Source organism: Tenrec ecaudatus, chromosome 9 (assembly GCF_050624435.1).
Source record: "Tenrec ecaudatus isolate mTenEca1 chromosome 9, mTenEca1.hap1, whole genome shotgun sequence".
Lineage (NCBI taxonomy): Eukaryota > Metazoa > Chordata > Mammalia > Afrosoricida > Tenrecidae > Tenrec > Tenrec ecaudatus.
Genome location: NC_134538.1, coordinates 55,096,762 through 55,120,675, shown reverse-complemented (window position 1 = coordinate 55,120,675; position 23,914 = coordinate 55,096,762). Strand labels below are relative to the sequence as shown.

General features: G+C 40.4%; 1 protein-coding gene across 1 annotated transcript in view; it reads left to right on the top strand.

Moving 5' to 3' along the window:
- The window catches only part of PKD1L1 (polycystin 1 like 1, transient receptor potential channel interacting), a 174,504-nt gene extending 150,829 nt beyond the window's left edge, over window positions 1-23,675 (top strand). Inside the window, exons 47-51 of the mRNA XM_075557310.1 lie at window positions 7,398-7,625; window positions 12,933-13,094; window positions 19,724-19,894; window positions 23,309-23,316; window positions 23,615-23,675. Coding sequence (XP_075413425.1) covers window positions 7,398-7,625; window positions 12,933-13,094; window positions 19,724-19,894; window positions 23,309-23,316; window positions 23,615-23,675 — 630 coding nt within the window. The remainder of the gene's footprint in view (window positions 1-7,397; window positions 7,626-12,932; window positions 13,095-19,723; window positions 19,895-23,308; window positions 23,317-23,614) is intronic.
- Window positions 23,676-23,914: the final 239 nt, after the last annotated feature.

Below are 23,914 nucleotides of genomic sequence, written 5' to 3'. Positions count from 1 at the left end.
GTTTTTTGTAAGGCTCAAAAAGAAAAATGTGTATATGAAAGTGCATTTAATTTGTGAAATATTCTGTAAATGTGATAGGACAGAAGGTAATTAGCCTGCATTAAACACTGTCTATGTTAGCCTTTCCTTTGTGGTGGTTATTTCTTTGTTACTGTTGCTGTTAGGTGCCATTGAGTCAGTTCTGACCCATAGAGATCTATGCACAGCAGAACAAAACACTGCCCAGTCCTGGGTCCTGCGCCATCCTCACAATAGTTCCTGTGCTTGAGCTTATTGGTGTAGCTCTGGTGTCAACACATCTCCTTAAGGGCTTTCCTGTTGTTCTCCTTAAGGGATTTCCTGGTGTCAACACATCTCCTTTAGGGCTTTCCTGTTGTTCCTTAAGGCACTTTTCCTTAAGTGCCCCTACTTTACCAATCATGAGCTCCATCTACAGGGACTTGTCGTCTCTCCTGATGGTATGTCTGAAGTATGTCAGACAAAGTAGCACCATCCTTGACTCTAAGAAACACCTTAGTCATACTTCTCCAAAGACAGGTCTGTTGGTCCTTTGAGCTTTCAATATTCTGCTCCAGCATCTCAGTTCAAATGCATTGATTTTTCTCCAGTCTTCTTTATACCATGTCCAACATCACTGTGAGGCAATTGAAAATATCATGGTTTGGGCCAGGTGCACATTAATCCTCAAAGTAGCATCCTTGCTGTTCAATATTCTAAAGAGAGCTTGTGCAGCAGACTTACCTGATGCAATACATCTTTTGCTCTCTTGACAGCTGCTTCCATGAGCATTGATTGTGAATCAGCAAGACAAAAGCAACCGTTTCTCCATTTATCACAATTTTAATTATTGGTCCATGAGGTAGTTAGTTTATTGTGCCAACCTGGCCGATAAACACATGTGGGGCCAATTGAAAGGTGGAGGGATACATGGGTCAGTGAGCCTCGCCTTTCGAGTTCTCGGGTCTCTTGCTTTCTGATGGTCGGACCAGAGTGCAGCTGCCTTAGCCAGTTCCCTGCTTCAGCTGGCAAGGCTCACTTCCTGCAAAACATCCCTGAGGAGAAGCCACACGGACCTACCCTGATGCAGCCCTGGGTGCTGGGGCAGGCATGTGGAGACCCCTGCCAGCACTGAGATGCTTACACAGTCAATGGTTTGGCTTTTCTCCTGCAGTCGGCATCATAGTGTGTGTTTTGTGAGATGGAGGAGGACTTTGTGGATTGGTGTCGGACATATGGGTTAATGGGTTAATGTTGGACTTGACTTGGGCAGCACTGAGTTGGGATGTTTTCTTGATGTGCACTTAACCTTTATATAAAACTCTCTCTTATACATGAGTTTCTGTGGATTTGTTTCTCTAAAGTACCCAGACTAACACAGTCCAGTTGTGAGGATTTTGGTCTTCTTCACACTGAGTTGCAATTATTTCAAGTCCTCCACACTTTCAGCCAGCAAGGTTGTGTCATCTTAATATTGTAAGTTGTTAATAAGCCATTTTCCAATCCTGATGCTATGTTCTTATTCATATAGTCTAGCTTCTCTGATGATGTGCTCAGCACACAGATTGAATAAGTATGGTAAGAGGAAACAGCCCTCTCACACACCTCTCCTGGTTTAATCCATGCAATGTTCCCTTGTTCTGTCCACATAACTGCCTCTTGATCCACATACAAGTTCCTCTTGAGCACAATGACGTGTTCTGGAATTCCCATTCTTCTCAAGGTTATCCGTCATTCATTAGGATCCACACCATTGAATACTTTAGCATAGTCGGTACATCACACGCAAGCATCTTTGTGGTATTTCCTGCTTTGAGCCAAGATCCATCTGACATCAAGCGTGATGTCTCTTGTTATCCATCCTCTTCTGAATCCCTCCCCACTTCTGCACCTCCCCTAGCAGTGCATTGCTACAACTATGGTTAGGGGGTCTTCAGCAAACTTTTGTTTCATGTGATATCAATAATATAAATTTCATGTGATGTCTATAATAATGCTCACTTGAACATTCTGTTGGGTCACCTTTCCTCGGATTGGCTACAAGTATGGAACTCTTCCCGTAGTTAGCCAAGTAGCTGTCTTCAAAATTTCCTGCACAGACAAGTGAGGGCTTCCAGTACTTGATTAGCTTGTTGGAACATTTCAATTGTTATTGCAGCGATTCCTGGAGCCTTCTTTTTGGCTACTGCTTTCAGTGCAGCTTGACTTCCTTCCTTCAGGATCACTAGTACTTGCCCATATCGTGGATGTTAACTAGTTCTTTTTGGTACAGTGACTTTGTGTATTCTTTTAAGTCTTTGTTGGATGATTCCTAGATCAATCAATATTTTGCCCTTAGAATCTTAAAATATTGCAATCAAGGCTTGAATTTTTACTTGGGTTCTTTCAGTTTAAGGTATGTTGAGTGTGTTCTTTCCTTTGGGTTTCTAATTTTAGGACCTTGCGCATTTCGTTATGATATATGCCTTTGTTTGCTTGAGCTGTCCTATGAAATGTTCTATGCAGCTCCTTGACTTCATCATATCTTCCAGTGTGTTAGCTACTCTACCATGAAGAGCAAGTTTCAGAGTCTCTTCTGACATTTACTTTGAACTTTTCTTTCTCTCCTGTCTTTATTATGACCCTTTACTTTCTTTCTGAATGATGTTCTCGATGCCCTCACACAGCTCATCGGGTCTTCTGTCCTTAGAGTACAATGTGTCAAAGCTGTTCTTGAGATGTTCTCAAAATTCTAAATAAAAATGGCCAATATGAGTACATTACAGTTCACTAATGCCTAGGTTATCAATCTTTATGGATTTCATTTTTGACAATTTCCAATTTTCTGAGATTCATACTTCACATATTCCAAGTTCTGATCCTTATCAGATTTTTGCAGCTGTTTCTCTTTACCTTGAGTGGTGTCCATCAGCCAATGAATATCAGAAGGCTCCCCACCCACAGGCTTTACGGGACTCGTATCTTTATAGTGCAGTGAGCTGGGACTCAGAGAAGGAAAACTTCTACGCTCAGATTCAGTGCTGGTCTTTAGAGAAATGTGTAAGTCTGAAATTGCTTTGTAATCTGTATTTATTTCTAGTTCTGACTCCTTCTTCTCTAGCACTGACTGGAATTGGTAACCCCAGGTCTGTATAACTTAATAAATCAGATACATATATGCTGTATGTTTTGCATGTCCATGGCTGAGGGGACTAAATGTAATTAGGATGGCACACTGATCTGTTCTTCTCTTTTCTTCTGTCCCAGAGACTACGCTGGCGCCAAGGAATCCTTTTGTTCCTTTTAATCTTCAAAAGCATCTGTCCTCTCAGCGCTCCCAAAACAATGGTCTACTACTCCTTCTTGCTGTGCCACTCAGTCTCCCTGGCTGTCACTCAAGGGGTAAGAACAGTCTACACTCTGCTGTTATTTCACCAATAAATCAGTTCAATCCAAGTCCTCACTTTGCTTAGTCCCTTCTCCAGTTAAAGATTGTCTTCTTGAAAGGTAAAAGAGCCATCTAGAATCCCAATCTTCTAACCAATGATACTCTTATTGTGTGGACAGTTGACAAGAGTTGTGTAATAAATCATGATTATGACCATGAGAATCATAACTTAGTAAGTACTTCATCTGTCTTTTATTTCCTATGGCTGGTTATTATTATCAACAATAATTATTATCATTTAATGAGCTTTGTCTAAGTGCTGGGAACGGTACATGAAGCTTCCTATACTTGACCCCATTAAATGATCACTACAGACTCCTTGAAGGTATTGTCCTTTGTTATAGATAAAGAAAAAGAGACTGAGAGAAGTGAAACAGTTCATCTTGGTGTTATACTCTCACCAGTGTTCTCAGAAAACCTAACTTGAATGCCTCTGTTTGTTCTCCTACCACCTTCACCTCTGCTTCTAAGACAGTCTTAGCATGGTGTGGGCACACTCAGTTTGGGGATGGCTCTGCTATCTAGGTGCAACTAACAACAAGGAGAGTCATAGTCTACTATGGCCCTGGGACAAAGGCTCCTGGGATGTGACTGACTCTGCTTGGCCCTCGTGCAAGGAAGTACCTGGCTGCAAATAAACAAGTAGGGAGGCAACTAGGGATACCACCTCTGTAGTATCACAGAATTGTGATCATGTAATGGAGATCCTGGGCCATTGGTCTTAAGTTGAGAGGGCTATGACTTTCAGGATGTTGGCTTGATTAGCATAAAGGGTCCCAGGCACAGATCTGCTGCTAAGAGAATAGGATTCTTAAACCCTCCTGTACCATGTGTTTTAATGTGCTGTAAATATAACGAGGGCTATAAGACAAACTGGAGCTAAGTTGATGCATTTGAACTGTGGTGTTTGCAAACAATATTGGCATACCATGGACTGCCAAAAGAAAGAATAAATCTATCTTGGAAGAAATTAAAGTAGAATGCTCTTTAGAGGCAAGGATAAGGAGACTTAGTCTCACCTAATTTGGGCATGTTCTCAAGAGAACAAGTCCCTGGACAAGGAGATCATGTTTGGAGGGGTAGTGAAAAAGAGGAAGGCCTTCGATAACATAGACTGACAAAGTGGCTGCAACAGTGGACTCAATGGAAAGATGACCAAAATCTTCAAAGCTGGACCAATAGGTGATATCATGATAAATGGAGAAAATGTTAAAGCTGCCAAGAATTTACTTTTGCTTGTATCCACCATCAGTGTTCATAGACACAGCAGTCAAGAGATCAAATGACTCGTTGTCTTGGGTAAATCTCCACAAGATCTCTTTAGAGTATAGAAAAGCAAAGCTGTTACTTCGAGAACTAAGATGCACCTGACCTTAGTCATGATATTTTCAGTGGTCTCAGATGTATGGGGAAGTTGGAATTTATACAAAGAAGACTGAGGAAGATTCAATGCATTTGAATTGTGGGCTGGTGAAGAACATTGAAAGTACCATGGACTGTCACAATGACAAACAAATGTGTGCTGGACGAAGTACAGCCAGAATTCTCCTTAGAGGGAAGGAAGGGAAAACCTCTTTTTACATTCTTTGGACATGTTGTCAGGAGGAACCAGCCCCTGGAGAAGGACATCATGGTAAAGTGGAGGGGCACTGGAAAAGAGATGTGTTAGGCTGGGTTGCCTAGAGCAACAAATTCACTGGCGCTCATATATGTGAAAGAAAGCACTTTATATCAAGAAAACATCCCAGCGTAGTCCAAATCAAGTCTATAAGTCTGATACGAGTCCATAAATGTCCCTTCAGAATCATGCAGCTACATGCAATGATGGAGAATGAAGGAAGTTCACAGGCTGGTGGGTGGACCCAATCATGGTGGAACCATCACAGGGCTCTGGCAGGTCTCACTCGTGTGGCTCACCAAAAGGAAGGTGAAGCAGAGAGGGAAAGGACCCAGCTTCCAGGGAGCCACTTATCTCGGTCATGCCTCCAAATGAGGTCATCAAGCCGTGACCTGATTGACAGACACCCCTACATTTTATTTATCAAGTTGACATGAAATTATGTAATTACCACGAAAGGAAGGTCCTCGATGAGAGAGATGGACAGAGTGGCTGCAAGAATGGACTCGGGCATCGGGACAGTTGGGAGGATGGTGCAGGCCTGGGCAGGGTTGCCTTCTTTTGTGCACAGGGTCACTCGGGCGGAAGGGGCCCGACAAGTCCGAACAACAGCAGCAGGGTCAGTAAATTTAGAACCTCATAAAGACAAATAATACATGACACCACTAGTAGAAAAAAAAACTAAGAAAAATAATTTTTACACCAAAAGAGACCTCGAAAGCTACCGTGAGGTTAGTAGGGGGGTGAGGGGAGGAAAAGGCAGGGGATACGAGGAAAGATAGGTGCACTTATGTGCGTATGTGTTCTGAAGCACTGTCCATGTTTCCCCATGAAGTAGAGTGTGCAGCTGTGTTGGGCATGTTCCCCCCTCTGTGTGTGATACTCCACAAGACCAAAGAATTAATTTTTATAAATAAAAGAAAATGAATTCCCAAAACATCCTATAATGTGATATACTTGGTGCACATAATACTGAACAAAATAAGCAAATCACAAAAATCATAATGCATGTTCTCATGATCATGGAATGATATGACTAGGTAGATAGGCTTATGCATAAACTAATCTTTGATAGTGGTATGAGAGGTCTAGGGAGTTGGGAAGAAGTACTCTCTAGACTAGTAGTCACTTTTTTTATAGGAATGGAAAAAATGTCAATAATGTAAGTGAAGCTTGCACATCATGTCCAGTAGAGCTTATATCAATAGGGGTTGCAACATTAATAACTACCGGAACAATCTAGAGATGGGAGCAAGCTGTAGCTGCCGATACTAATCACCTCACAGTATTTATTCTGTGAGTTGGGGGCTTAGGGTATTGGTCTTGTCGCGCCATCAGCCAATTGGCATAATGAAGTTTCTAAAGTTTATCTTCCTCCTTCCAGCACGGTGAATAATATCTAGTGCAGTGGTTCTCAACCTTCCTCATGCCTCAGCCCTTTCCTACAGTTCCTCAGGTGTGGTGACCCCCAACCAGAACATTATTTTTATTGCTATTTAATAACAGTAATTTTGCTACTGTTATGAATCCGGCGACCCCTGTGAAAGGGTCGTTTGACACCGCCCCCCCCCCCCCCGCAAGGGGTCCCAACCCACAGGTTGAGAACCACTGCTCTAGGTCTTTAAATCTTTTAAGTAGCATCTAAGATACCATGTTTAGTCTTTAACAAAAGAAAATCCAAGACTCGAGAATAAATTGTAGCAATAGTATACATAAACCACTACCACCTTTATTTTGAGATAAAAATAAAATGAAATTTAAAAAATCTAGGCAGTGCTTAGGTACCACTACGGAATGTTCTTATCAGAAAAACACCAGATTAATCTTGAAAAAAAGGGAGAGAATTGTGGAACTTCACATTATTTTGGAGAACGTACTGAGGATGAAAGGGTCCTAGGGACTATGACCCAGTATTAGCCTTGCACACATGATGTCAGAGAGATGCTGAAAAGTTGGAAGATTTTAAAGGGTAGCTAATGGCATCTGATCAGTGATACTGGGCCACAGAGGCACTTCAGATCAAGGGGAGAGTTTAGCCACAGCGTGGCTGGAGGGGCCTCCTGAGAATGAGATGTGTTACTGGAGTTGAGAGGTGGGATGTGTAAGAAGCATGGGGGGAGGGAAAATGAAAGCTTGAGATGGATTGGGGCAGATGGAGACTGGCCTAGTTTTAAACCTTCGGATCTTTGGTACCTGGACTTTGGTGAGTTAAACCAAGGATCATAGGGACCAATACTGAAAAACCTCTTCCCCCAAGCTTTATGTATGTTAAACCATTAATAAGTCCTCAAATGAAGGTTTGCTGCTAGGAAACCTGGTGCAAAGTCAATGACTAGTAGGATTTCTCCCCTACAGTTGGCTGGATTCCTGATGGTGGCCCTCCACTCCCACCTGCACAGCCTCCTGCTCTCCTCCCAGTTCCTGCCACTGCGCACCTCTGCCGAGTCCTCCCACACGCTGCCAGTTCCATTGTGCGGAAGGAGCCGAAGAAAAGCTTCAGGCCTCGTCAAGTCTAATCAGTGGGCCACGGCTTACTATCATGGGGCCATCTGTACAGCAGTGACCACTTTGTGGCTGGCTATGGTAAGTGTGCATGGGTCCTAGATTGAAGTACGCTTTGTCGGCATGCCGTCTGACGTTTCATTGACATTCTCTTTGGCGAATATGCATATGTTCACTTTGCACAAGCCAAGCTTCAAGAAAACTGACTCCTAAGCCCACCTGGCCTACCATGAAGAACACCTGGGCATGATGGCAATCACTCTCCTTAGCCTTGAAGGCTCCAGCAACACACCTCCTTCCAGGAAGCCTCCAAGCCCACTGTACTACAGGGAAGCTCATCTCTTGAACTTTGAAATATATTCCATACACATTTATGCGGTGACCGGGGAACCTCTTGTTGTTTCACTCTTGCTCTCTAAAAACCTCTATTCAGCCAACCTTGATTATAAACTAGAATTTGATTATTTGACCTTTATTTTATATTCATGATTCCTTGACTAGTGCCTCCATTTCTTTTCGTTACACTGAGTACTTGTTACGAAGGAGTCCGATGGAATACACTGTCTTCATATTGCTTTCCAGGACAAAGCCTTTGTCCCTTTCAACTTTTCTAACTCCCTACTCAACACTCAGCCAGCCAATGGGCTATCTTCCCACTCATTTACTCATTCATGTATTCGTTCAACAAATCTTATAAAATGCAATGAAGCTATTTGCTCCCATAAAGATTCACAGTCTCATAAAACCTATATAGAGTGGATTTGACCCAATGGACAGAGTGTATGTGTGTGTTATGTATGGATAACGGATTAGGCAAGATAATTTGTAAGACACCTGTCCTAAGGGAGCTCATAGACTATACAAAATTATTTGATTATAAACAAATATAACAATTTAAAAATATTTTGGACAAAAGTCCTATATTGGATATGTGACTTGAAAATATTTTCACCCAGTCTATGACTTCTCTTTCGATTCTATTATCAATATCTTTTACAAAGCAAAGATTTTAATTCCAATAAAGCCAAATTTTATCATAATTTTCATGATTTTTAAATGGATTTTGTTTTGGGCATCATTTCTAAGATCTCATTGCCAAATCTAAAGTTGTGCATGTATTTCTTTCTGAATTCTTCTCAGAGAAGAATTATAGCTTTAAATTTAACATTTTAGTTGATGATCCATGTTGAGTCAGTGTTAGTAACTGTTACTTGGAATAGGAAGTATTGATCAGAATCAGTGTGTTTATGTATGGATAACCAATTTGTCCAGCACCATTTTTAAAACACTATTGCTTTTTATTCCATGGAATTGCCAGTATCCAAAATCAGGTGCCTGAATGTATGTGGATTTATTTGTACTATCTTCTGCCCCACTGTATCTACTTGTTTCAATATCACTCTCTTGATTACCACCACTCTCTAGTCTTAAAATACGGAAGATAAGTCCTCCAATATTGAACTTCTTTTGCCTTTCTATATAAACTTTAAAATCAGCTTGTCAATACCTATCAGAGAAAAAGATTTCAGTATATCTATTATTTACTTAGATCTCTGATTTCTCTAATAGATTTTTTTACTATGCAGATCTTGCATGGTTACATGCAGTCTTAAAGCCTAAGTCTTTTTCTCAAAGATCAGGGAGCATAAATGAGAAATTAATTTGTTCTTCCCGAGGAAATGTGCTATTTGATTGAGCCTTGTAGCTCACAAAGACAGCCATCGGCACTACTTGCCGGCACGGGGCAGAGCAGGAGCTGAGTCAGAAAGGGAAAGTCAGTTTGGAGTTAAGCAGACCTAATGTTGAAGAGGCTTGTGGAAACCAGGAATGGAGACTCTTGAATCTCAAGCTCAGACCTTTAGCATTGACTCTCCACCTTATTTGCCTTGTGCCGCTGCAGCAGAAAATCAGAAACGGGTGGTTTATTTTCTCGTAGTGTAGGAGGCCAGAAATCCAAGTTCAAGTCACCACCTGTAAAGGATGCTCTGCCGACTGTGGAGGAAAAGGCCTGTGTCAACTCCTCCAGCATCCTTCACGTTCCTGGTATATCTTTCTCTTATGTGCGCTTGCATAGGTCTGTCCCAAATCTGGGCCTTTCATGGTACCACGGGGGTAGCTTTTAGCCACTCTCTCCCCCATCATGGTCAGCTAGCTCGGCTTTGAGAAGCCTGCTCATCCTTGCTTGCCTTTTAATTGCCTTCCAGCCTCAGGGGCTCATCTCCTGGCACTCTCTCCGACACTTTTCTCCTGGTGTTTGCACGGTTTTAACTGGCTAATCCTTGAGAAGTGGGTAGTCTTGCCACTATATTTTATCATGTTTCACCACTATTCATAAGATTTCTGTGGCTGATTCATCTGAAGTGGGTACCCCATTCCTTCTTCATAGTCCTTTCTCTCAACTCTTAGTGATTGATAATCTCCTTTGTAATAAGATTCATCTCTGCTACTGAGATCATCCAATTATAATTAATTTCATTTAAAAGTATTCCTCTCTTTCTGACCTTCACCAAGGAATGACCATTTTATAAAACAATCATAAATTACTATCCTCTATATTTCACATATAAAGTTTTTTTTTAACATAGCCCTGAGATTTAACATAATCTCAGGGCCAGTGAAGCTAATTTGCAAAATATCGACAATGTTCTTCCTACTATGGTAAGCAGCGCCTGAGTCCTTCAAAGCAACCATCTAAGACCCCACTGTTAGTCTGTCCTTTTCTGGAGGAAAGAAGCGTGATGAAAATCAGAGGCCTATAGAAGCTGTGTTAGTCCAGGTAGACTAGAGAAACAAATCCATGGACACACATATGTATTTAAGGAAGAGGTTTGTATACAAGAGCAATTGTACATTAAGAAAACACCCCAACCCAGTCTAGTCCAAGGCCATAAGTCTGATATTAACCCATATGTCCGATACCAATCTGTAAAGTTCTCTTCAGACTCACGAAACACATGCAATGAAGCCAAATGCAGGATGATCACAAGCCAGTGGGTAGAAAGTCTTGGGGCCCCATGGTGTTCTAAGCATCTTAGCACTGGCAGGGGTCTCCCTGTGGCTTCTCCGGCTTCAGAGGTCTGATTGCATCCATGTGCCTTGTCCAGCTCAGGGCACTAGGGTAGTTCCATGTGTCTTGTCAGCTGCAAGTCTCCCAGGGAATGGAGTAATGAGAGAGAGGTGTCTCCCGCCTCCAAGGAGGAAGTACTGGATTTCCAGATTTCTCAGGAGGACGCCATGCCCACACAGAGGCCTCATTGGCTATGATCTGATTGACAGGCTAGACTCCACCCCTACATTCCTAATCATCACATTGACAAATGATTATATATCTACCACAGAAACAATTAGTTCATTGGTTTAATGCATGGCATGAGCATGACCCTCTATAACCCTGAACTCAGAAGAACTATGTGCTTTCCAGCTACCATGATCAAAAGCTGTGAAAGGGATTATAATAAAAGGTCCTGGGTAAAATGAGAGGGAAATGTAATTTTTAAAGACCAAGTTTTCTGGTCAAATTAAAAGGAAAGGAACACCGAGATGATGGCTCTTACTCTTGACGTCTGGAAAGTAACTCAGCCCCATGGCTCAGTTTTCAGCCAAAGACTAGACCGTGCTCTGCTGCTGCTGCTGTTCTTAGGTGCTGTCGATCCGGTTCCAGTGCATGTCAACCTGACCAACACCCGAACCAATACGCCCAGTCCTGCAACTCCACCACAAGTGTTTCTGTGTGCAAGCCCATTATGTCAGCAATAACATCCATCCATCTTGTTAGGGGACTTCCTTTTTTTTTCACTCTCCCTCTGCTTTTCCAAGTGTAAGGTCCTTTATCAGGGATTAGTCTCTCCTGTTAACAAGTCCAAAGTTTGTGAGAAAAGTCTCACCATCTTTGCTTCTAGCAACATTCTGTATTTCTTCCAAGACAGATTTGCTGGCTCTTTTCGCAGTCCATAGTACTTTCACTGCATCAATCCTTCAGTCTTCCTTATTCAATGTTCAGTTTTCACATGCATGTCAGATGATTGAAAATACTGTGGCTTGGGTCAGAGGCACCTTATTCCTCAAAATAATGTCCTTACTTTTTAACATTTTCTAAAAGTCTTGTGTAGCAGATTTACCAAACTGAGAGCATCATTTCCGCGCTTGACTGCTGCTTCCAAAATCCTTGAAAACTTCAATCCTTTCTCCATTTATCAGGTTGTTAACAATTGGCCCAATTGTAAAAATTTGGCTTTTCAATATGTAATCCACATTGAGGACTACGATTCTTGATCTACGTCAGCAAATGCTTCGAGCCCTCCTCGCTTTTAGCAAGCAAGGTTGTGTCATCTGCACACGGCGGGTTCTTAGTAAGCCTTCCTCCAATCTTGATTCCTCCTTATTCTTATAGTCCAGGTTCTCTGATCATTTGCTCAGCATACACGTTGGATAATACAGCCATGACACACCTTGTCTGGGTTTTTTTAGATAATTTTATTAAGGGATCTTACAACTCTTGTTACAATCTATACATCAATTGTATCCAACTTATTAGTATATATATTGCCATCTTTCTTTTCTAGAAATTTACTTTCCATTGAACCCTTGGGATCAGCTCCTCTTTTACCCTCCACCCGCCCCCCACCCTTGTGGCTCCTTTTATAGGTTATAGATTGTTATTAGTTTCATATCTCTCAGCAACCGCTGTCTCACTTCCCCTCTGGTTTCTGTTGTTCTTCCCCCTGGATGGGAATGTGTGGTTATGTGCCATTCATTGTGATCGGTACCCCTCCTCCCCCACCTGTCCCCGCTTCTCCCTACCCTTTTGGTGTTGCTATTCCCATTCCTGTTCCTAGGTTCGGTGTGTTGTGAGTTTCATCTATTGCCTATACCTACGTATATGCCCCTGTCTACTCCAGAGTGGGAAGTGGCACTAGGGCTCCTGGGCTTAAACCTTGCACTATTCCCTTTCTCTAGCCACACAACTGCCTCTTGATCCAAGTACAAGTTCCTCAGTAGTACAATGAAGTGGTCTGGGTTCCCATTGATCAAAGGGCTACTCGTAGTTTTTATGGCTCAGCAGTCAAATGCCTTAGCATGTAGTATTACAGGGATCACAGAAACACAGGGCTGCACACGCCTTAGAATGCTCAATCATTTGATCTCAAAAGAGCAATGTTGGTCCAAAGAAAAGTTAAAATGGGTCAGGAGGAAATGAAAAGAATGGAAGAAGGAAATATATGGAGAAAGAGGGATAATAGATCTCTCATTGTGGGAATTGCAATCACTAAGATGAAACTAACTGTGTACAAATTTTGATGAAAAAAATCTGTAAAAAATTTTTTAAATTACCCAGCTCTTTTTGTCTTTTTCAATTTTCTATATGAAATTTATCCTTTTTTCTCTTAGCTGAGAGTATCCCTCATGGCTTTAATCAGAAAAAAGAAATCTTTTCAAAATAAATATATTGTGAGACTGAAAGATGTCACTACTTACACATGGAAAAAGGCGCTCATCTTTCTAGGACTGGAAAGACCACCACTGGAGGAGACTCAGGTGGTTGAGAATCATGTAAGTCATGGGGTTGTTGGATCCGTCGACCTTATAGTACATGATTTGATTGTAGATATTTGCTCTGAGTTGTTAAATCATGATTGAAATTCTGTGGTAAATATCTGACCATGGACCGGGGATGTGAACGGCCTAGCTAACGTGCAGAATGCATTGGAAAAGACATAGTTGCAGATGCAGTTAGGCTAAAATTGAGAACACTTACCATTTGATCTTCCTGATGATTCATTAAATGATATGTTCTGATTTCTTTTTAAGTATTTATCTGTTTTACTTTGTTGTTCTTGTTAATCTTGTTTGTTTGTTTTTTAATGTTTTCTGTATATGAAATCCAGGATAAATAAAGCTATAATTTAGTATGGGAGGTAGGGGAGAAATGGGGAGCTAATAATTATGAGTACAAGAATGAAGAAAATGCTTTAAAACAGATTGTGGTTATGACTTTACAACTCTTCTTCTTTGATATACCAATAAAACGGTTGGGGGTAAAATCGAGGCCCAGAAAATTTTCCATAGAAAAGTTATATTGAAACTACTTGATAAGGAATTCAAAAGAATTACATTTAGCCCCTTTTCACAGATTAGAATAAAGATCAAGGAAATGCAGACAAGCCGAGAAATTTCAGGAAAACACTGTAAGAACTCATTGACAAAATAAATGGAAAATTACAAAGGACACAATAGCAGCAAATAGAAATCCAGAATATTAATGCTAAAATTTTAGAAATAGATAATGCATTAGAAAAGTAAAGGAGGATAATTGAATCAAGTAGAGACAGAATTGGTGAAATTGAAGACAAATTTCTTAATACTAATTTATTAGGGAAGCAATCAGAAAAAATGCATGGAAAGTGTCAAGAAAGCCTAAAATATCTGTGTATCAATACAAAGAATTATATATATTCAGGATTCCAAAACACACACACAAAGAAAATTGTCAAAAATTTGCTAAATAAAATCTCTCTAAATTAGGAAGGATTAGAAGATACCAATTCATGAAGCTGAGTGAACTTCCAAATAAGATAAGTTGCAAAAGAAAATTACCAATACATTTCACAAACAAAATTTCAAAAAACATGATAAGAAAATCCTGAAAACAGCTTAAGAAAATTGAAAGGCACCTACAAAATAGAATCAAGACGATTTCTCAGTAGGAGCCATGCAGGTGAGAAGGCAATGGATAGCATTTATAAACTCTGAAAGGAAAAGTATTCCAACTCAAGATAATCTATCCTCAATAGACCATGTTAAGCTGCAAAAATAAGTGTCAATCAAATTTGGGAAATCAACAAGCTACAAGGCATCTTCTCAGATCAGAAGACTGTAAAATTAAAATCAGTAACAGGAAAATTAAAGAAAGGAAAACACATACATTGAAATTGAATTTAAAACGATTTAAATTATTTTAAGACTACTAGGTAGTACTTAGCCCATTGACCAGGCTATGAATAGTTGTGCCCTTAGGTAGAGTGCATTAGAAAGTGTATTACCACAGATTTAGTGAGGTTAAATTTAACATATCAGTATTTGTTTTCCTTTTCAAAACATTTTAAATTTGGTGTGATGTCTGCTTCTTTCACTTGAGGTTTTTCTGTGTTCTGTTTTTTGTGTTTACTGGGTTTTGGTATGGTTTTCTTTTTGTGCAATACTGGATAGGTAAATTTAGAGCAAAAGCCACTGGATCAGTAACTCCATAAGATTCTAATATGGGAGGCTAGCGGGTAAAGTGGAGCTAAAATAATAGGTACAAGATTGAGGAAAGTGTCCCAAAATTGATTGTGGACACATTGTGAGGAGAGCCCAGTCCCTGGAGAAGGACATCATGTTTGGCGGCGTAGAGGGGCAGTGAACAAGAGGAAGGCCCTCAAGGAGATGGAGTGACACCATGGCTGCAACAATGGTCCCAAGCAGAGGGACAATTGTGACAATGGCACTGGACCAGACAGTGTTCCATTTTGTTGTGCACAAGATCACTATGGGTTGGAGTCAATTTGATGGCACCAAACAACAACAACTATACAATAGTCAGATCCACTTAGTGCCAGTACAATTACAGAGACATAGATGAGTGGAATGCTATTGGGAACCAAAAGTAATCCATCCTCCTGTGAGCAGCTGGTCTTCAGCAGAGCACAAATTCATTAAATGGGGGGAAATAAGGTCTTTTTTAACTAATATTGCTAGCAAAACTAGATATCAATTTGTGGAACAATGAAAGAAGATTCATACCTCACATTATAGACAAAAACGAACTCACAGAGCAAACTTAGGACCTAAGATATAGCCTCATTATACTACCAAACAAAAACTCACCAACAGCAAAAGGCAAACTGGATGACTGGGACATCCTAAAAATAAAATATGTATACAGCAAAGACTACTCCCTAAGAGAGCAGAGGAGAATCTGAAGACCAGAGGGAAAGATTTGACAATTACATATCAGAAAAAAAGCTAACCGCTCAAATATATAGAAAATCCAGTACTTCAACATTAAAAAGATAAATAATTCAATTAAAACCAGTCAGAAGACCTAACAACTGCTTCAAACACATGAAGAAATGATCAGTCGTTAGAGATACAAATCAAAACAACAATGAGATATCATCTCACTTCTTTATTAATAATTTAAAGATAAATGAACTACAAACAACAAATTCTGATGAAAGCGTAGAGATATAGGAGCCCTCATGTACTGCTGGTGAGACTGCAAAATGTCACAACCCCAGTGGAAAACAGTATGGTACTTCCTTATAAAGTTAGAAATGCAATTATTTCATCCAGCGATTCTACTACTTGGAATATATAACCTAAATAAATAAGGGCCAAATTACAAACAGATATGTGTCTACTCATGTTCATTGCAGCATTATTTACAAGACCAAAGAAATGGAAACAATTTCAGTATCTATCAGGAGCCCTGGTGGCATAACGGCTTACACGTTGCGCTGCTAACCTCAGGGTCAGCAGTTCGAAACCACCAGAAGATGAGCAGGCTTTCTACTCCTGTAAAGATTGACAGTCTCAGAAACTCCCTGGGGAAGGTCTACTCATCCTATAGGATTGCTATGAGTGGCATCAAGAAGATGGCAGTTAGAGTGAAGTGCCCATCAATGGATGAATAGATAAATAAACTATAACACATCCACACGGGGAATAGTATAAGACTTTTAAAAAGTAACAGATTTCAAAACAATGCCTAACATGGGTGAAATTCTTTATTATGATGCTGCATAAAATTCTCACTGTTGCTAGATGACATCGCGTGGGTTTCAACCCTATGCACACAGAATGGAACACTGCCTGGTCCTGCACCATCCTAACAATTGTTCCTGTGCTTGAGCCCATTGTTGCAGCCACGGTGTCAGTCCATCTTGTTGAGGGCCTTCCTCTCTTACAAGGCCCCTCGGCATTACCAAGCATGATGCCCTTCTCCAGGGACTGGTCTCTCCTGACAACTGTCAAAAGTATATAAGACGAAGTCTCCCCATTCTCACGTCTAAGGAACACTCTGGCCGTACTCCTCACATAGATCAGCTTGTCCTTTTGGCAGTCCATGCTATTTTCAATTTTCTTCTCATTGCCACAATTCAAATGTACTGATTCTTCTTTAGTCTTCCTTATTCAATGTACAACTTTGAGATGCTTAGGAGTATATTGAAAAGAGCAATGAATGGCTCCTAAAAGTAGCATCTTGCTTTCCAACACCCTCAAGGCATCTTGTTCATCCGATTTACCCAAAGCAATGTGTTGTTTGATCTCTTGACTGCTGCTTCCATGAGCATTAATTTTGGACCCAAACCAGACAAAATCCTTGGCAACTTCCATCTTTTCTCCAAAAGGATAATTATTGCATGAAACCACTTAAAAATACCAAGAAAAGGTCATTGAAAAATATTTTTAGGATGTTATATCATTAACTCGTGGGTAGACCTGGATTAACTTGAGTGTAGTGAAAGGGGATATGCAATATGGAGGAAATCAGTACAAAAGAATCAAGGACCCACAAATTAAAGGCAGCAAATACAACTATTATTACTTCTGAAGGGGCTTCAACAGAGTTTGTGAAATGCTTAATATTATGTATATCGACCCCCCAGGGGAGAATATGCTCAATATCATGTTCCTAATTAGACACTTTTGACCTCATTTCTGTCCAGACTTCGGTGACTCAAGCTGCGTATTATAGACAATTGGCACTTTAGATTTTAGACATGCTAACACCCTTCACAAGCCACACCAGAAGGAACCAATTTGGAAACCCCAGTAAGAGAACTGGACTAAACTCACCTATAGCAGATTTAGGGAACTGAAATAATCCCTAGTAAAAGGCACCCTGCTTTGAGCAGCAGATGGCTGCGATACCAAGGTTATAGAATTTAATTGGTGGTTATTGAATTTTTGTTCATATCTTTTCCTTTGAGGATGCCCAATGTCTGGTAACCAGGAATTACCACATATTTACTATTTTCATGCTCTTTGCTTTTGCATGACATGCATTAATCTTGCAAGCATGCTTCTGCCTTTGTGAATGAGGGCTATTGAAAGGATTGCCCTGTCCTCAACCCTCGCTGTTTGTGTAAATAGAGGCCAGTCTCTGAAATTTTAATCCATACCAAGTTTTGATCTGTACCAATTCATGTATTGCGATCTAAAAAGCTGGGTCTATATACATATAATATCCTTTTTCTCAACAGTGTTGTAGAGGGTATGCCACTGATTAATCTAATGATATAACTAATAGAATTTTACTTTATGCTCCATGGGGATGGTTTATAATATTCTCCAATAAAGTTATAATGATGTCTCTAAAATGAACCAGCACGTGTATGAACCACACACATATGAATGGACTTTGAGTTCACACTTAATCACAGCCCTAATTTAAGAGCAATTAAATTTTACAATATAGTCCTACGTGATACTCATCCTTATGGCGTAATCACTGAAGATGAGAGTGCTGTAGCAAAGGGTAACGGAGAAATTAGATGGTGGCTGGCGATCAGAATGAATGTTGTCAGGGTATAAAGGCTCGTCTTGAAACAAGCAGCCATGTAAGTGGAGTGCCACATAAGTCCACGTGGAAGAAGCTCACCAGGTGGTATGCTCTAAGGATTATAACTAACAAAATACAAATCCAGGGGAGGGAACAGGACCAGAACTTCAATTTTGAACTCCCAACCGCAGAAGTCTTCAAATGACAGCAGAAGCCCAAACCCACAGTCAGGGTCCCACATGGATTAAGCCTCTGATGAGTGATGAATGCCCTCTGGCCCTGACCAGGGATGAGAATAGCCTTGCTATCAGACAGAGAGCATTATGAACTCAATTAGGGCAGATGTCATTAGATTAAAATATAACGCCAACAGACATTAAGCCTCTACTAAGTCCGCCCTCAAAGAAAGAGCACTTTGTTCTAATAACCTGGCATTCTGTGATGCTCACCTCTCCTACACGATTGCTGAAGACAAAATGAGTGCACACACTAGTGTGGTGAAGAAAGCTGATGGTGCCCGTCTATTACAAGATATATCATCTGGGGTCTTAAAGGCTTGAACTTAAGCAAGCGGCCGTCTAGCTAAGAAGCAACAAAGCCCACATGGAAAAAGCACACCAACCCGTGTGATCATGATGGGATCGCCAGCCACCATCTAATTTCTCCCCTACCCTACCCTGCTGCTCTGGTGAGTGACAAGTGGGGTCTTAACTTGTGAGTTGCCATCTAAAATGCAACTCTTAGTCCCTCCCCATCCAAAGCAAAGAAGCGGGAAGAAAATCAATAATGCATGGTAACTATTTTCCATAGGACGAATGAACTATGCAAACCTTAGCCTTTAAGACTCTGGGACAGGAAGAACTAGATTGTGCCTGGATACCACTGCTGATCACTCTGCAAGGGATCACGATGGAAGGTCCTACACAGAGTATGAAAAAGATGTCGAACAAAATGGAATAATCATTTTAAAAGACAGGGATTACTGGTTTAATAAAGACTGGTCGAACCCTATGGCTTTTAGTCACTCTGCAAGCCTAGAATTGAACAGCTTCAGCCAAACAATAAGCAGGCCTAGAAGGTGAAGAGTACCAGGGAGGGAAACAGCCCTAGAACAATCCACCATATAAAAGCAACAGGCAGCATTTGCTTTGGAATAAGCTCACACAACAGGAAGGATTATAAAAAGGGATGAAAGAAAATGGGAAAATAGGCAGGAAATGGGAAGAGTACTGTCGCATTGTGGGGATTCCAATCAATGTCATAAAATTGTGTATGAATTGTTGAATCGTTCTATAAACTTTCTCCCAAATCACAATTTACCAAAAAATAACGAGCTGAAAATAGATCAAACATCTTAATGTAAAAGGTAAAATTATAAAATTCCTAGAGGAAAAATAGTAATAAATTGTTATGAGCCACTTTTTGACAAAAATATTAATAAGACACAAAAATACAAGGAACTCAAAGAGATAAATTATATGACATAAAGATTGAAACCTTGTGTGCTTCTAAAATGTTATTAATAATATTTTTAAAGAATCAAAATAAAGCCAATACTACAAGTCACATCAGGGAATAAAAAAAAAGACAATTTTGTTTCTTGAATCCATTTAATAATCTATTTTCTTCTCTTCAGATTTACTACCTGGATGAATTTGAAGATCTTTTAGATGTACTGCTGTTGAAGATCGATGACTTGTCCAACAGCCTACACGTTCCAGTTCTAGAAACACAAACCAGAAGAACAATGGAGGCGAGGGAAAATGAGAGTCCTGCAGTAGGCATTCCTGACTCCCAAGCTGCTCAGGTAAGTGTCTGAAATTTTGTTTGTTGCAGTTTTCCTTTTCACATTCCCAAACCAAAACGTTTGTTTAACTTCGAAGCAACCAAACCCTAAACTCACTGCCACAGAGTTGCTGCTGACTCCAATGACCCTGTAGGACAGAGTAGAGGGGCTTCAAAGGGTTTCCGAGATGCTGATGTTTATAGCATTAGAAAGTCTGTTCTTTCTCCCACAGAGGAGCTGGTGTTTTAGAACGGCTAGTCTTACAGATCCCAGCCCAACACCGACAACTGTACCACCAGGGCTCCTTATTTGCATACAATATATTCTCTAAAGTAATACTGGTAACTTTGGTCAAAACTGAAGAGTTGCATGATGACTATTTTTAAATGTCTGATGTGCTTTCTAGTTTAAAATGATGGTATATCGAAGGGATCAGTTATCAGGCATCAAAGAACAAAAAATGAAATCATTGTGAATGAGGGGGAGTGCAGATTGGGGACAACCCCTTACAGAAGGGTTGCAGGGAGAAGAGCCAGTCAGGGTGCAAAGGAGCAATGATGAAATATATAACTTTCCTCTAGTTCCTAAATGCTTTCTTCCCCTTCCCCTCCCCCCCACTATCATGATCCCAATTCTACTTTACAAATCTGGCTAGACCAAAAGATGTACACTGGTACAGATAGGAACTGGAAACACAGGGAATCCAGGACAGATGATCCCTTCAGGGCCAGCGGTGAGAGTGGTAATACGGGGAGGGTGGAGGGAAGGTGGGATAGAAAGGGGAAACTGATTACAAGGATCTACATATAACCTCCTCCCTGGGGGGTGGACAACAGGGAAGTGGGTGAAGGGAGACAGTGTAAGATATGACAAGCTGATACCAAGGGCTCAAGTAGAAAGCAAATGTTTTGAGAATGATGATGGCAACAAATGTACAAATGTGTGACTCAATGGATGGATGTATGGATTGTGATAAGAATTGTACAAGCCCCCAATAAAATGATTAAATTAAAAATATTATGGCAGAAATATGTGCCTCCTTATTTCTAATTTGTTATTAGTTGCTGTCATTAAGCTGCACACACCAGATATATATAGAGAGTAAAGCATCTTGGCAGGGCATTTAAGGCTGTGGTCTCTTAGATGTCAGTTGCCAATCTGTTGTCTGAGGTGCTGCTGGGTGAATTTTGAACCACTAGCCTTCTGGTTGGTCAAACTTTCACTCAGTACCAGTGAGTTGATGGTTACTCATAACAACCCTATCGGACAGAGAAGTACTGTCCCTGTGGGTTTCTGAGATTGTAACCCTTTATGGGAGTAGCGCATTTAACTGTTGGTGCCACGCAAGGATTTAATCCTGATTAAAACTTTAATAAACCAAAACAAAATCGCTGAATTCAAACTGCTTACCTTTGGTTTATCAGTCGAGTGTAGTAAAGAAAAAGAAATGACATCTCATACTCCATAAAACTAAGAAATACCTACGGGGCAGAGCCATGACCCATAATTCCAAGAATGCCTGTCTACTACAGTAATAATTAAACCAAAAGAGAAAAGACTCGACCACTTCCAGGAGAACTCACAGAATTCTCCAAATGATGGTCCAACCACAGACTCCTTGCTTGGATCAAAGCATTATAGAGAAAACAGAGGACCCACCAGAAGCCTAACACCATAGAGTTTTCTGGACATAGGGCTGAAGCAGTGAACCCACAGTTAAGTCATTCTTGTCTGAAGTAATTAAGGATGTGACTACCTGGAATCGGAATAACTGATGCCTCATAGACCTAGAGCTATACCACTTGCCTGTGAAAAAAAAATTAACACAAATCCATCCTCTATGTTCTCACTAGTTGTTTGGTTGCCATCAAGTTGTTTTCCACTCATGGTATCTTTATATTTAATTAAGCAAATATAAAGTTCTGTGAGACCTGCAAGATTTTTGATATGACTAAGTGCATTGTGGCTATTGTGTAGTATTTTCCAACATGGGGGTTCATCTTCTTGCCCTGTATGAGAAAATATTTTTAATCATTTTATTAGGGGCTATTATAGATATTTTAACATTCCTTGAATCAATTATATCAAGAGAACTTGTACAGATGCTACCATAATCATTTTCAAAACATTTGAAAACAGGGGTTTATCTGTCCTGGATTCTGTGTATCAAAAGCTCTTATGGATAGCAATGTCCATACTTCTGTCTAGCAGGATTTATGAGACAGAACTGAGGCCATAATAATGGTGTGTGTTTCATCGGTGATATACTGCACCCTGGATGTATCATCCCTACTGTGAGGGAATGTCCAATTATCAATAGATGGGCTTTGGGTCTTCAAACTGACCCCCTCTCCTTCACATCAATAAGATTGTTTTTGAATTCTGATACCTCTTCCCATCAACACCTCATGATCACACAGGCTGGTGTGCTTCTTCCATGTGGGCTTTGTTGCTTCTCAGCCAGATGGCCATTTTTTTATCTTCAAGCTTTTAAGATGCCAGATACTTTATCTTTTGATAGCCAGACACCATCAGCTTTCTTCACCACATTTGCTTATTCACCCACTTTTTCTTCAGCGATTGTGTCAGGAAAGTGAGCTTCATGGAATGCCAGTTTAATAGAACAAAGTGTTCTTGCATTGAGGGAGTACTTGAGTAGAGGCCCCATATCCATTTGCTATCTTAATACTATGTCAATAAATATATGCAGACATCTATTTCACCATCAGCATATATAAACATATTTACATATGTACATGTCTGTATTTAGACCTCTATAAATACCCTTTGCCTCCTGGTTCTTTCCTCTATTTCCTTTTACTTTTCTCTTGTCCCACTATCATTCTCAGCATTCATGTGGGTTTCAGTAATTAGGTTCATTTGGGTTCTATTAACTCCTCTCGGTTGCATTGCCCTTGATCAAGCCCTACCAGGCCTTCTACACCCTCTTTGCCATCCATTTTAGATCACTTGTGGTTCCCTTATCCCTGGGTTTGTTAACACCCACTTCCTTTCTCTTGCCTCCCCTTCTCCCATGTCCCTCCAAACCACCGGTGCAGTTGTTTTCTCCTCTAGATTGTTTATCCTGCCTATCTTGCCTAGATAAACCTGCAGAGATAATAATATGCACAAAAAAACAAGACAGAGCAAAACAAAGCAGCAAAGGAAAATAAAACAACAAAAAAAGGTCATAAATAAATAAATAAAAGCCTGTAATTAGTTCAAGGTCTGTTTATTGACCTTTAGGAGTATTTTCCAGTCAGATGTGATAGGGTGCCACATCTTAGCCCCAAAGTCTATTTTTGGTATTCCCTCAGGACTTCATTGCTCAGCTCCCCTTGCTGTTCTGTGGCACGCCCTTAGTGTTTGTCTCTGTGTGGTGGGGTCAGATCAGGCACAATTCCCACACTGTGTCTCCAGGATTGTCACCTATAGGGCTACGGGTGAGTGAGGGATGTTGTGTCTCCTGGTGGGGCCAGCCCTTTGGTCCTCTCTATGCATTGACTGCTCTGAGCAAGAATATCGTCCTCAAGGCTTGGTGGGCCAGGATATGCTCCACTCTCTCTTCCTCTCACTTCATTTGCTCCTGTGATGCTATATCTTTTAATAGCCAGGAACCATCTATTTTCTTCACCACATTTCCTTTTGCACCCATTTTGAATGACACAATATTATATTATAGTCTATTGACTAATTTTGAAAGTAAATTGCCTTACAAATTTCAAATTTCCTTCATTCTAGTTTTTCTTACTTTGGAAGTGCCATTGATGACCCTGCCAATATTGGCATACCAGTGGCATAGCTTCCCAAATTATAGCAACATGGAAGCCACCACAATAAAAACAGGTTGACAGGCATGTGGTATGTTTGGTAGACAAACAAGGAAAGATGAAGTCTGTTTTCTAATGACAAATACACTTTAGTTGTGACTTGTCTGTTTTCTTTATATGAGAGATAATCCTCTGCCAGCCCAGTTTATAGTGATATTCATAGGTCAGAACATCAATGAATATGTGTCCAGAACAAAGATGAGAACTTGTG